This window comes from Acipenser ruthenus, chromosome 57, assembly GCF_902713425.1.
Source record: "Acipenser ruthenus chromosome 57, fAciRut3.2 maternal haplotype, whole genome shotgun sequence".
In the NCBI taxonomy this organism is placed as follows: Eukaryota; Metazoa; Chordata; class Actinopteri; order Acipenseriformes; family Acipenseridae; genus Acipenser; species Acipenser ruthenus.
In genome coordinates, this window is record NC_081245.1 from 664,753 (window position 1) to 679,386 (window position 14,634).

The following is a 14,634-nucleotide window of genomic DNA, read 5'->3' on the forward strand; positions in this document are numbered from 1 at the left end:
ACATGCGCTGGTATGACACAGCTCCTGGCAGTAGATCGTTCTCTCTGAACACAGATCTGCTATAGCCTGTTTGTTGTTGTTATTATTATTATTATTTTTATTATTATTATTATTATTAATAATTCAACATTTAACAGACGCTTTTATCCAAAGTGACTTACAGAGACTAGGGGGTGAACTATGCTTCAGTAACTGCTGCACATACAATAGGACCTCGGTTTAACGTCTCATCCGACAGACGGGTTTATGAAGCCGGTATTTGTAAGACATGTTCATCTGACTGGTCAAGAAAAGTCACTCTGGTCCTACATACTCTCTTGCAGGGTACCCCCTTCTCCTTCTTTCCTCAAGCATTCTAAACTGTAGAAGATGTCATGTCATGTTTGTTTCACAATTTCAAACAGCTCTATACGTGCTTATGTTTGTGTTTAGGTAGATTGGGTCAAAACCACATATGCTGTCATTAATTACAAACTTAACACAATAGTGTTACCCTCATTAATGCATTTCACACAAACCCGGCTATTTGTAATTAAAAAAAAAAAAAAAGAAATACGGCTCATTGCAACAACTGCAACTCATTTAGAACAACTCAAAGCACACCTGAATCAGAGAGAGCCAACACGGCGAGATGCGATCATTCTATTGGTTAAAAATTGCAAGTAAACTGGTAAGTGGGTCAAAAAAAGCAGGGAATGCCCTGAAATGCCCACAAAGTTCCGACAAAACCTTGCACCGATGCAAGGCTAGTTTTTCAGTGCAACTCTGATATTGAAAATCGGACATAGCTGGGACTCTGTCATGCAAGCCGCGCTGTACCTCTTAAAAACGAGGCCCTTGGTCACAAGTGGGGAATTACATATAATAATCCTACTGTTCAAACTAAGAGTCAGCAATGCATGACACAAGTGGAATCCTGCAGACACAATTACAATTATTTATTTCTTAGCAGACGCCCTTATCCAGGGCGACTTACAATTGTTACAAGATATCACATTATTTTTTACATACAATTCCCCATTTATACAGTTGGGTTTTTACTGGAGCAATCTAGGTAAAGTACCTTGCTCAAGGGTACAGCAGCAGTGTCCTCCACCTGGGATTGAACCCACAACTCTCCGGTCAAGAGTCCAGAGCCCTCACCACTACTCCACACTACAATCTGTTTCATAGATTACTAATGTGACATAACAAAATCAGAATGATCTACAAGATGATGAACGGTCCAAACAAGATGTTGTAGTTCATATGTTCCACCCGTGAGTGTACATTTTTTATCTGAAATGATTAGGAGTCAGACTATTTATCAAGCAAGTTTATTCTTTTGTTTTCAGTAAATATTTCTGTATTTTAGTCACATTTACAGACTTTCTCTTGTGTCCTTCAAGACCCAATAACTGACTGAAGTCACCTGTGAGTTTTATCGTGTCTTTTAAGTGACTGAAACTCTTCAGACATTCACTGCATTGAGAAGATTTCTCTCTTTGTGAGTCCGCTGGTGGATTTTCAAGGAACTTAAATATGTGAAACTCTTCTCGCATTCAGCACAGTGATAAGGCTTCTCTCCTGTGTGACTGCACTGGTGTGATTGAAGATTTCCGAACTGCGTGAATCTCTTCCCACACTCAGTACAGTGATAAGGTTTCACTCCTGTGTGAACACGCTGGTGTGTTTTCAGATTTTGTAACTGCGTGAATCTCTTCCCACACACAGAGCAGTGATGAGGTTTCTCTCCTGTGTGAATGCGCTGGTGGATTTTAAGATTTTGTAACAGCGTGAAGCTCCTCCCACACTCAGTGCAGTGATGAGGTTTCTCTCCTGTGTGAATGCGCTGGTGTCTTTTAAGGTTTGATAAATAACTGAAACTCTTCCCACAGTCAGCACAGGGAAATGGAGCCCCTCCTGTGTGATTTTCTTTAGCAGCTAGAGAAAAAAAGAGGAGACAAAGGTTATTGTACAGCATTCTTACACATTCACTCTTCTGCAGGGCTTCTCCTCATAACCATGACCAACTCCTAGAGTGAACTCTGATGAGAATACAGTCAAACCTGCTTAATATCACTCCTGTTAATACCAGCCTCCTTTTATTACCATCACATTGAAATTTGCCAGGCAGAATATAGTGGGTTGTCAATAAGGACAAATGCTTGAGAATATCACTTTGATTATTAACACACTCCAGTTAATATCACTCACATGTACCAGTCACTGATTTCCACTCCACTTAATATCACTTTGAGGAATAAAAGTATTAAATCAGTTTTACATGCAAGTACTGTATTGAAATGTTTCTTCTGGTGACACTTAGCAACCCGACTGGATTTGGCATCACCCATTGATGAGACACGTGATCCCAGCACCACTATAAAGCTGAGGGAGCAGCACAACTGCAAACAGTCTACCAGAAACAGGGAAAGGCAAAGATCTAACAGCATTCAAAACAGTCAAGATAGCGGGTGCACATCTAGCAGATGCCACAGTAGGAAGTATAGTTATGTTGCAAGCCTTTGACATAGTGGTTGGGCAGCCTCCCTAGCTTAAATTGAGGTAGAACTGACAAAAATATTAATCTTCAGTACTAGGGGCGTGCAGAGGGTGCTTTATCTATATCTGTATTCAGGGACGTCATATTCATTATGCAGAGCGCAGCCGGATCTGAGCGTGGTAAAACTGGAAGTACTCTGATGAGTCCAGATTGCATTAAAACATTTATTTCACAAACAATTAAAAATTATTTGGAGGCTCTAGACAGTTTTCTTTCACTTTTGTTAATGATGCATCAAAAGTCTATATAAAGGGCACTTGCTTCTTGTGGGTTATTTTAGTATCCCACCTCAGCCACTGACTCATTGTGTGACCCTGAGCAAGTCACTTCACCTCCTTGTGCTCCGTCTTTCGGGTGTGACGTAATTGTAAGTGACTCTGCAGCTGATGCATAGTTCACACACCCTATGCCTTGCCTTGGATAAAGATGTCTGCTAAACAAAACAAATAATAAAAATGGCCGATCCTTACACTATTAGCATAAGTGTTCCAACCCCCACAAAGCTGTGATTGACTGAATTACTCTCTTAAACTGTGATTGGCTGAATTACTCTCCCTTTAAGCTGTGATTGGCTGAATTATTCTCCCTGTAGACTTGATAAGCATTACAGCAGACCAACTGCAATCTACCAGGAAGTGTTAGTGTCTTTATTCATTACTTGGAAAAAAGGCGATATGTGTTAGAGGTACAGATATGATATTCATATTCATCACTCCCATATTCAGCAAACTTCTGGAGTTTAGTAACCAGTTTCTGCAAGATTAACGGCAGCTCAATGTTTCTTGTTTTGTATAATTACCTCTAAATCCCAGTTCACGTTCAGGTGGACAATCATCACACAGGCTGGATCCCAGCTGGTTGTTCTCCTCAAGTGTATAGACATTATTTTCAGTAGGAACTTCCTCGGCGATGGGGACACATTCCTGTTCTATGAATTCCTCTTTAATAGGAACACATTCCAGTCGAGGCACCTCTTCATCTTTAACACATGTCAGCTCTGTACCCTGCTTTAGACTTGAACACCACTCCTGGTTAAATGACTCCTGTAGTGTGTAAACTGCTTTTATCCTTGGACCCTCCTGTGCTTCAGATTTAGGCATTGCACGGCTCTCTTTGGGATCTGCGTGAAAGAAAATTGTACAAAATTACTTACCAGCCAGGTTCCTCTACAAAGCCAGCCCCTTGTCAGAATTCTACTGAGAGATGTCATTGGGTCATTCTGGTGGAACAATTTATGAGCAGGGGTTTTTAAAACTGTATTTATTTATTTTTAAATGGATATAGTGCTCCCAGTTACATAACCCTGCTTTTAATGCCACCAATAAAAAAAATTTACCCTCACTGGAACAAACAGTTAAGGAATACAGCGAGCGTCCTCTATAACACAACCAAGTCAATACACTCTTTACTCCCAGGAGCTTGACAGTGGAAGTCTGTGAAAATGCATCATTTCACAGAATGCCTTAAACAGGTACAGAACTGATAGTTTAAGTGATCAGCTAACCTGAGACAGCTGTGTGTGATTTACTGTGAGAAGGTTGGTATAAAAGTCCTGAGTAAACAAGCCTGTGTGGCTGAGCGAGGGTGAGGACCTGTTTAGAGCCGAGTCCTGACAAAGAGACTATATTACTGAATCAGTCTTCTTGGTCGTGTCTCCAGTCCAAGCTTCCATATGGCCTTCTCCCAGTATTGTGCACAGGCCATCGCTTGTGGTGTAAACAGATCTTGTGGAGTGCATTGAATCAGTGAACTAGAATCTGTGCTTTTGCAACTTTATTACTGTGAATGTTTGGATTTTGTCATTAAGCAGATCAGCCATCTGACAGAATTATAATCTATATTGAGTTCAGTTAGCCCTCCCAAAAGGAGTTAGGGTTTGTTTTGTGTATTACTTGCTTTAACTTAAAATTATCACACCTTAAGGGACAGAGCGCAGTGTTTGACAAACATACAGGTATTGCCCTGTTTAATAATAGTATTGTAGCAGTGTGTTTTGTCCACCACCATCGTTCATAAAAATGTACCAAAAGCACATCCATACTAATTAGACTGATCATGGTTTACCAGTATTGACTAGTACTTCCAGTTTGCAGAAAACCCATTTAAATCTTAAATTAAACTAGGGCTGGGACCAAATCAAAACTCTGACAACCCGCGAATCGCACTTAACAAAACTGTATTTAATAAAGTTTGTGTTGTTGTTTGTAAGTATCCTATATCTTCTACTCATAAAAATTAAACGCTATTACATACAGTTTTGTTAAGTGCGATTAGCGGGTTGTCAACGTTTTGATTGGTCCCAGCCTAGGTGGGATTTACAAACAGACCAGTACTTTCGTATAGTGTGGATAATGAATTAGACTGGTGTGCTATTAGGACATGGAGTTGAGTTATTAACGGGACTCATAATAAGCGCTTTAAAAGTGTCTGAAGAGAAATTCTAACCAAGACCTCACCAATAAAACTGACTAAGAGGTTATTTAAATTGTTAGAATAAACAAGCAACACCATCAAAAAGATCAATCTTACCTTGAAATAACCCCTGGTTCTCGTTCCTCTGAAAGTCTTGTTCATTGCAGTCGGGGTTCATGTTTCTGAGAGGTTGTTTAATGTCTGCATCTGCAGCGTTCATGCATTCCCGCACTGCTTTCAACTCGCTCTCTGATATTTCCAATCTCAGCTTCAGACTTTCATTCTCTTTCTCCTTTCCAGCCATTTCCATTCGGAATTCAGTGAATTTGCCGCCGACAACTTTTGTGATTTGGCACAAGACGGTGTCTACAGCCGCTTTCACTGCGTGCTCGATGGTAGAGGCGAGCTCGTCTTGAAAGAACGACACGGAGACGCTGACGTCCATCTTCACTGGTTTCAGTTTGGTTTTAATTTAGTATTTATTTACTGGAGAATTAACATTCATATAAAATCAGCACTTCTAGTGTGATAAAGAATGAAAACAAACAGACTCGTTTGACTTTTGCAAGGAGTAACTTTCCCGGTCCAGTCTGGGTTTTTAAATAAAACAGAAAAGGGACTCTGTTTTAGAACTAAGTGCAGGTAATAAACGAACACAAAATGTATAAATCATTCGGAAACATTTTAACCGAACATAATCTTTCAAACAGCAGGGGCTAAAATACTGTAAACCCAAAAACAACTCCACTCTTCTGCCAGCCCTAATATAAACAAAGAAATCGTTTCAATTTCTGAAGCGAAATGAGCGCGTCACCAGTAGTAGGCGTGCCTGGTTGTAATCGTCACGTATCATTGGCTGCAGAAACTCAACTCAACCCATCTTGCGAGACTGATTGGCTGTCGACTCAAGGGCGGGATCGCCTTGAGAAGCGGAGGTTTTGAAACTGGATGACAGGGTTCGCCATTTTGGCTCCTCCTGGCGTTGTGTTTTCATATGTAATCTCCTGCGGAGGATCCGAAATGGCGCCGGTTTCCTCTCTTTGCGTTGTGCTCCAAATCTGCGGCGAGTGTGCGAGTCGTTGTTGTGTTTGATTTATTAACGGATTGGAGTGTTTTGTTTTGTTTTAAACTAAATAATTCCAGTTAAAGTGACGGTTTAGATATGAAACGGTCGAATATAAACAGACAACATCTTACGCACCGACTGCAGAGAGACAGAGAGAGAGGTAAGGAAAACGTTACATATTTAATAATACACAGTGATTTTTTAAAAATTGTATTCGTACTTCAGTACAGTACACTACATATCGATTTCAAAAACGGAATTTAAAAACTGAACTGCAGAAAAACGAGGTTTTGATCGGATCTACACGAGAGTATGTTGAATCTGATGTTGTATTGAATATTAATGTGCTGTGATTCTCAACTGCCAGGCGTTAGGGAACAATACAATTATCGCACCAGCTGCAAAAAAACTAAACACAGGAATTGTTAATAATTTACAAGGTATACTCTTTGTATTTTGCTAAACAAAAGAGGTACAGTTATCGGTTTCTTTTGTTTAGTAAGCTGGCACTGTAAATGAAACATGGTGAGGTATAATTCTGTGCCACCCAGAGGCTAAAGGGTTAATTTATGAAGGTACATCTTCAGACTGGTCACTTTGATGCAGGTGTACCAGAGGTGTCCCGTGTGTAGGACGGTGTTCAAATGCAATTTTAGATTTCAACAAACAAAATCCAGAGTCGATTATTCAATTTCATGTTTACTTAACTAAAACATACCTGAATCAAAATGTGTGTTAATCATCTAAAATGTAGTTTTGATGTACCAAATTCAATTACTAATTCTACATCTTGGATTTGAGTTATACCCTCTATTGACGCTATAAGGAGGCTGTGTGGTCCAGTGGTTAAAGAAAAGGGCTTGTAACCAGGAGGTCCCCAGTTCAAATCCCAGCTCAGCCACTGACTCATTGTGTGGCCCTGAGCAAGTCACTTCACCTCCTTGTGCTCCGTCCATGTCCTATTGTAAGTGACTCTGCATATCATGCACAGTTCATGCTTTGTGATGGTGGTCCACTATGAAAGGCGCTATATATATATATATATATATATATATATATATATATATATCTATCACCAAAAATATCACCACTTCCAAGCTAGGTGATGGTTTTAAATTGAAAGGTTGAAGCTTTAAGAGTTAAAGCAAGCCTCCTAAAGACACACCTCTCGCTGTGAGCAGAGTGCCATGGCTCGGACACTGCAGTTCTGCCAGTGCAGTAAGTCCATACTGCAGATAAATGCATACGTGTCAGTTTTAAATCCATGGGTCTTGTTTCCTATATATCCAAACAATTATCAAAGCCTTGTTTAAAATGTGATGTATTCGTCTATTAAGAACTTATTATTATCCCTATGCTGCAGTAATCTTTATAATCTATTCTAGAGGTTAAAAAAACTCCAATAGCAACATTTTACTAGAATGAATATAGTCTGCATATTGATTTAATACATGTCACTGAAAAATAGTTGGACTGTTATTTCACTAAATCGAATACAACTATATACTATATCATTATATATAGAAGTATGCTATGTTGCCAATTTATTTTACTATTTGAGTAGCGTAGCAGCTAAAAATCTTGTTGCCACAGATCCACGATGAATGCCCATTTCATGCTGTCACCACTGACACATTGTGACTGAGGCAGTGTTTGAGACCAATACAGAAGATATACTACAAACGAAAATGGTATGTCTTCAATTGCTATACTATAACTGGGCTACATTTGTATTTTCAAACCTAAATTAATATTTGTATTCTATTTTTACCAGTTTCAAAATGCATGAGAGAATGATATTTTCTGAATTGGTAGCTTTTAAAGGGAAATAAAACAAAAACTGTCAGAGTATGAGTTTTGTGATTTATTATTTGTTTACCGGAGCATTTGTAGATCTAAAAAAAATGCAGAAAGATTGTGCTTCACTGATTAGTATTTAATTCTATGATGAGTTGAAAACTGCCAAGTTCCTGAACAGCACAGAGCGCTCTGAGCAGAACTCTCCATAGAGCCAGAATCTCCAGATGCCTGCTTCACCCACCCTAATGTAGGGTTAGGTGGGGCTATTCAACCCTGTTGATCTGTTCCATAGTAACTTATCATACATGTAGATGTCTGTCTGATATTAAAGGTTTACCTAACGTTACATAATAGAAGAATCCCCATGTTTTAGGGGTGGAATAGCCTTGCATGCCTTTTGCAAGTTGTTTCAGTCTGTTGCAGCACACAGAGGAATTCATATTACAAAGGTGCAATAAATATTAGTTTATTTAGCAGACATCTTTATCCAAGGTGACTTAGAGACTAGGGTATGTGAACTATGCATCAGCTGCAGAGTCACTTACAACTACGTCTCACCCGAAAGACGGAGCACAAGGAGGTTAAGTGATTTGCTCAGGGTCACACAATGAGTCAGTGGCTGAGGTGGGATTTGAACCGAGGACCTCCTGGTTACAAGCCCTTTTCTTTAACCACTGGACCACAGAACATTCCAAATAAGTCTTGATGTGTGATTTTAAATAATTTTGTTTTAATACATTATATAGTTTTCTAAAGTGTGAGTTCTGTGGAAATTCCAATAAAAGCACCTTATATGCAATCTGAAATGACAAACTAAAAGTCTTGTCTCCTTTTCTTCAGTGAGAACGGATCAGACTGAGCTGGGGTGTGACCAGGCGGATCCTGCAGGAGGAAACGCCACCTTCTAGCATCACTGAGAGAGGTGAGTGAAACAGATGGAGATGGTAATTGAAGTAATCCACATGGGAGTGTATCAGTCTGTAAGACATATGTGGAATTGCTTGTCAATAATCTTGACACAAAACTGCTGTTTGTACTCCATGATTTGGTGATGTAGCAGCTGGGGATGAAGATTCACACTGGAACTCAACAGGTGACTCCTCTACAGGTACTGTCATGTGACTCTATGCCTCAGTCTCTAATGGGATGGTATTGTGAATCGCCTCATCATCAGAAGCCCATGGTTTCTGGATATTCAGAATCTGCTTTGCTCTTTATATGTCTCTCTGTAGCTGAACATTGTGCATCAGCGCAGCCACTTCTATCAAGGGCTCCCTTCTATCTGAAGACATAAGAACATAAGACTGATGATGATTCCATGCTCTTTTCTTTCAGGCTGTCCGTTTCCTTCAGTCTTTAGGCCGTTTCTTCAGCAGCATTCTTGCAGAGTTTCACTTCAGCTCTATTCGGCTTTTCTTCTCTACTTCCTTTTATTTTTTGATTTAAGGAGCGCATGGTAACCGCCAGCACCTCTTGCCATGTTGTGATGTGCCCAAATACAGGACTCATTTAAGAGGGATGCAATGCATCATATGTGAAATTAAAAAGAAACCCTTTATTCTGTTTTTTAGATACTGATATGAAATTGGTGTATTATTATTATTATTATTTGTTTATTTAGCAGACGCCTTTATCCAAGGCGACTTACAGAGACTCGGGTGTGTGAACTATGCATCAGCTGCAGAGTCACTTACAACTACGTCTCACCCGAAAGACGGAGCACAAGGAGGTTAAGTGACTTGCTCAGGGTCACACAATGAGTCAGTGGCTGAGGTGGGATTTGAACCGGGGACCTCTTAGTTACAAGCCCTTTTTTTGAGCAACGTACTTTACCTAGATTGCTCCAGTAAAAACCCAACTGTATAAATGGGAAATTGTATATAAAAATAATGTGATATCTTGTAACAATTGTAAGTCGCCCTGGATAAGGGCATCTGTTAAGAAATAAATAAATAAATAAATAAATAAATAATAATAATACTGTAATTTATACTGCGAGTATAACTATGTTCACCATAAATAAAATGTTCCCTACAGATTTTTATTTTAAACAGGTCAAATCATTCTTTCAAATAACACCAAACTTGCCAGTTCATAGTTATGAGGGGAATCTCTATAGAAGAGTGAACATATAAGAATACTTTACAATAACATTTGTCTCTCTTTCTTTCTTTAGCTTCTACAGTAGATGAAGGAGAACACGACTCCACTCCATCACCCCACTGCAAAAACTCTTCCAGCGCCAAACTGCAGAGCAGGGAAGACAGAGAGATGACCCAAGAAGAACACATAAAGAAATTGAGAACTTGCTCAGTTAAAATTCATTCTTTACAAGGCAGACCACCATTTACTCTGCAGAGTACAGAGACTGCACATTCTGTGTGTGTGAACAACTCTGAAACCCGGGGCAACTTGAAGACCTTGCCTTGTTCTGCTAAAGCTGGGAAGAGTTCCCGTCAATTAGGCTCTCCTAAAACTCACAAGAGAAATCGCACAGGAAGGGTTCCATTTTCCTGTGCTGATTGTGGGAAGAGTTTCAGTAATTGATCAAACCTTAATAGACACCAGAGAATTCACAAAGGAAAGAACCCACACCAGCAAATCCACACAGGAGAGGAACCACATCACTGTAATGATTGTGGAAAGCACTTTACTGAACTAGGAAATCTTAAAAAACACCAACGAGTTCACACAGGAGAGAAACCACATCACTGTAATGATTGTGGAATGCATTATACTGTATTAGGAAGTCTTGAAAGACACAAACTAATTCACACAGGAGAGAAACCATACCACTGTAATGAATGCGAGATGCACTTCAATGATTTAGGAAATCTTAAAAAACAGAAATGAATTCACACAGGAGAGAAACCACATCACTGTCATGGTTGTGGGAGGAGTTTCACTTGAAGAGACAACCTTAAAGTACACCAACGAATTCACACAGGAGAGAAACCCTACCACTGTAATTATTGTGGAAAGAGATTCACTGAATCAAGACATCTTAAAAAACACAGACACATTCACACAGCAGTGAAACCCTGCACGCTGAAGGTTGGGAAAGGTTGAATCTGGTGAGACGCACCTTAAAAACCAGGAAATTCTCTCAAGACAAAAACATGAATTTAACCAATAAACCTCTATTGATGTGGGCACATGGGTCTGTGCCAGGACTTTTAATTGCCTTTGATTCAATCTTGGGGCAGGTCACAGAAATAATAAAATCACTCTGTGTTTAAAAAACAAAAAATAAAATAAAATAAATAAAAAAAAAACATTTCCTGTCTGCATCACCACAGTAACTGAGGCCTCTACTTGGTAACTGCCAGGGAACTGCTTGTAGAGTGACAGAAACGTTGTGTTAAAAGCAGAAGGGAAAGACTGTTGCAGCGCTACAAAGGCAGGACTGTGACTTGGCTTCTTCACGGCTAAACCCCTGGAGCAAGGTGTAAACACTGGGCTTCTCTTTGCATCCCTCCAGGCTGGACCGCGGAGCAACGACCATCGCAGGATTGGTATTCATCTTACTTCTTCATAAGAGTGCTTTATTTCTCCAAAAGAGACTTTTGCACATCCCTCCAAGTCATAAAGGAAGATAACTGATGTATTGAATTTGCAGTGCATGGCTTGGAGCGATAATGTTGTTTAAATGCTTGTAATGGTATTTATTGTCTATATACAGTATGTGTCGGTGATACTGAATTATTGCTAATATCTAGTAGTATTTAGCTTCTGAATAGACTTCATTTTATCTCATGTAGTCTATTCTTTTTCTTTGTTAAACAGCAATATGAAGCATGTAGTGGAACCCAAGGTGTAAAAGATATTGTTAAATTATGTTTAATTTGCTGCCTATAGGCAATATTCTTCGTAGCTATGGGGATAATGTTCATTGTTAAGCTGATGATGCACAGCTGTATTTATCACTGAAACATTTACTAATAAAAAAAATGATGTTAGAAAAGTCTTAATGCTAAACTCAGATAAAACAGAAGTGATGATTCTGGGATCTCAGAAGCAACAAAGCGATATGTCTGATTTACTCCTTGGTGGCTTCTCTTATGAACTTGCAGACGATATGAGAAATCTGGGTGTGATCTTCGACCCAAATCTTTCTTTTGAGACAGCTGTTAGCGTGTCAAACCCAGCTGCTTGTGAAGTGGAAGGTAGTTGGTAGATTTCATTTAAAAAGAACGCTGGTGTGTATCTGATGAGGCACGTATGTATACATGTTTACATGCTGTGTATGTCTGCTTTACACCATATCAACTCAGTACCATGAAGCCTCCCTGTCCTGCTCGATAAAATTCTAATAGAGCTACGTAAAGCAACACAGAGTTCAAAATGAACAGCTCTTCTTTATTGATTTCGCTCCCTTGACAGTCACAGTGCATCGTGTTTCAAGTGACAGGACGCATTCAAAGAGTATACAGATTTGTCTTTTATTGGTTTGTCAGCCAATCATCAAAACAGTAAGCATTGAAAGGCTTTTATGGTTTTTGAAACAAAGTCTGGACAACGTAGTCGCTGTAAGAGCCGTCGATTGCTCCTCGTCCACCGTCTGGGACAACCCAGCAAGAGACTCTGTCTTTAGACAGCGTTCCGTAATCGATTGTGAAATCCCTGGAAAACAGAATGGAACAGAGTCAGCAGTACAGTAAATGCACCGATTGTGAACACACACTGTGTTTCTATAAAGCAAGACCCATTAACAATCTGTTTACCTGGTCACAGTCACATCGTGCCCATATACTTCAATCAAGACTTTACTGCCAATTCTACCTTCTTTTACATACAACTGTCTAGAAAACCGACCTGTAAAAAAAAAAAGAAGAAATATATAACCAAACATGTAAGAGTGACTTACTGTACCTGCCTATGTACTGGGATTGCAGTGTTGAGTGCAGCGCTGGATCTCTTACAGGCAAGCCCGCAGGTGCTCGGCCAGCCACAGGGGTCGCTGGTGTGCGGTGAGCCAAGGACATCCTGGCTGACCTAAGCCCTCCCCACCCGGGCGACGCTTAACCAATTGTGAGCCGCCCCTTGGGAGCTCCCATCCACGGTCGTCAGTGGAATAGCCTGGACTCAAACCGGCGACCTCCAGGCTATAAGGTGCATCCTGCACTCCACGCGGAGTGCCTTTACCGGATGTGCCACTCAGGATCCCTTGCATGGACAACCTTTAAAACCTTGGCACTGTATCCCCGTCGTTGCCCCCCGGAGGCAATTAAATACAAAATAAAAACTCCCATGCTTCCTAATACATACCCAGCAGCCCAGTGCTTCCTGCAGAGAAATCATTCAGTTTTATTTTGAGCCACAGAAAGTCTTGTCTTGAACGATGCAGTAAAACCTCAATGACCGTGCTCCCCAGAGTCACTTCAGTGGTCCTCCCGTTTGAAGAGGATAGAGAGAGGCTGGAGCGAAAGGGGGAGCGGATATCAGACACTCAACTCCTTAGCAATTTATTTTTGAAGAAGCTTCTAAGAAACCAAGTTGTTGATTTGATCGAGTGAAACCCTGCCGGGATAAGCCACAGCTGGATCTGTTAGACAGATTTACAGCACCGGGGAAACCCACTGTAATGAACTGGCGTCTCAGCCCATTGAACTTAATGGAAAGGCAAGGGCTAGACATGAACCACAAAACATACAGTTCAAAGACAATTCTTGCCATCTGTCTGAAGAGCAAGCTCTGTAGTCAAGAGGTAAGGACAGGTCTTATGCTGATGTCAGCATCGTTAACGGATAATACATAATCTATTACATCGTGCGGATGACATCATCTGTTTAGCCCTTTAGGGGTAATCCTGGGATGCAATCCAGTGTGATTCCCGAGTGCTGTAAAATGCTCTATAAAAATCCTGACTGGGTTTAAGTCAAGCCAACCCCTTAGTGTGACGCATTCACGTCCTCACCTGTCCGACACGATGTTCATAGGGCTCCAGCTCAGTGTTTGAATGGAATTATCAGTTTTATTGACCAGGGAGAGTCCTTGTGTGTTAAACTCTATTTCGTACAGATCTTTGTAAACAATTCCTATCTTTTGGAATGCACTTTTCCCAGCCTCTCCCAGCTCTCCGTTGATCGTGATCCCTGAATTAATGATAAAGCAAAACGAAAGATTAGACACATAAACTACATTTAAAAAAAAAAAAAATCACGAATGATAGGAAGCCATTCTGTCTCCAGTTAATTTCCAACTGTGCTTCCTCTGGTCCTGGTTTCTGTGCTGCACTTAAAAAGATTGGCTACGGTTAACTTTGCCAACTTTGAGTGCAGTTCCTGTCCCCTGTACTTCTCTGTAGATTCTCACCTGAGTCTGCATCACTGACCAGCTGCAGAATGACACCGTCGGAAGGAGCAGTGATCTCAAAGCACACGGACCGCTGTTTATTTTTCACTGGGATTACAAACTGCGGGTTTTCATCTGCTTGAAAACAAAATGAACAGAAAAGAAAAATAAGCCTTTTCTAACATTTTCTTTTTAATCTATTTAATCAGAGCTATATTTAAATTGACAGTTCTCACAGGGCTAATAAAACGGTTCTAGTGGTTGTGATAAACATGATATCTGGTACTACCCTTGGTTAAACAAACCTCTGTTTGCAAGTCTTGCTTTCAGATTGCCCTTTCATGGTCATTTCACCTGGAGAATCATCCCCACCCCTTTAGGGCTGGCTTTCCCTGCCAGTAACCAACCAGCTGCTTCCCTCTGATGACTGACACTCTTGCACACAGTCACACACACACACACACACACACACGCACACACAGTGAGTTTATTTTACCTGCATGGGTTGGCTGTTGAG

The 14,634-nt window shown here is 40.4% G+C and overlaps 2 protein-coding genes and 1 long non-coding RNA gene across 15 annotated transcripts in view; 1 reads left to right on the top strand and 2 right to left on the bottom strand.

The window, feature by feature from the left end:
* Positions 1 to 848: 848 nt before the first annotated feature.
* LOC131724809 (gastrula zinc finger protein XlCGF52.1-like) lies at positions 849 to 6,080 on the bottom strand. The gene is made up of 3 exons (XM_059017633.1): positions 5,075 to 6,080; positions 3,345 to 3,665; positions 849 to 1,923 (listed from the first exon to the last, which is right to left on the bottom strand). The coding sequence occupies exons 1-3, from the start codon at positions 5,400 to 5,402 to the stop codon at positions 1,451 to 1,453; spliced, it is 1,122 nt and encodes a 373-aa protein (XP_058873616.1). The 5' UTR covers positions 5,403 to 6,080; the 3' UTR covers positions 849 to 1,450.
* A 1,540-nt stretch (positions 6,081 to 7,620) lies between these two features.
* LOC117967254 (uncharacterized) lies at positions 7,621 to 11,791 on the top strand. The gene is made up of 3 exons (XR_009320328.1): positions 7,621 to 7,714; positions 8,664 to 8,745; positions 10,000 to 11,791. It is a non-coding gene; the product is annotated as an uncharacterized LOC117967254 (long non-coding RNA).
* A 453-nt stretch (positions 11,792 to 12,244) lies between these two features.
* The window catches only part of LOC117407604 (inter-alpha-trypsin inhibitor heavy chain H3-like), a 36,391-nt gene continuing 34,001 nt past the window's right edge, over positions 12,245 to 14,634 (bottom strand). For 6 of the 13 annotated variants that reach the window (XM_059017590.1, XM_059017586.1, XM_059017588.1 and 3 more), the window contains 6 exons: positions 14,614 to 14,634; positions 14,139 to 14,255; positions 13,741 to 13,918; positions 13,092 to 13,240; positions 12,548 to 12,638; positions 12,245 to 12,446 (listed from right to left, as the gene is read on the bottom strand). In XM_059017590.1, coding sequence (XP_058873573.1) covers positions 12,314 to 12,446; positions 12,548 to 12,638; positions 13,092 to 13,240; positions 13,741 to 13,918; positions 14,139 to 14,255; positions 14,614 to 14,634 — 689 coding nt within the window. In that variant the 3' untranslated portion in view covers positions 12,245 to 12,313. The remainder of the gene's footprint in view (positions 12,447 to 12,547; positions 12,639 to 13,091; positions 13,241 to 13,740; positions 13,919 to 14,138; positions 14,256 to 14,613) is intronic. The other 7 variants (XM_059017592.1, XM_059017585.1, XM_059017583.1 and 4 more) reach the window with 3 other exon arrangements.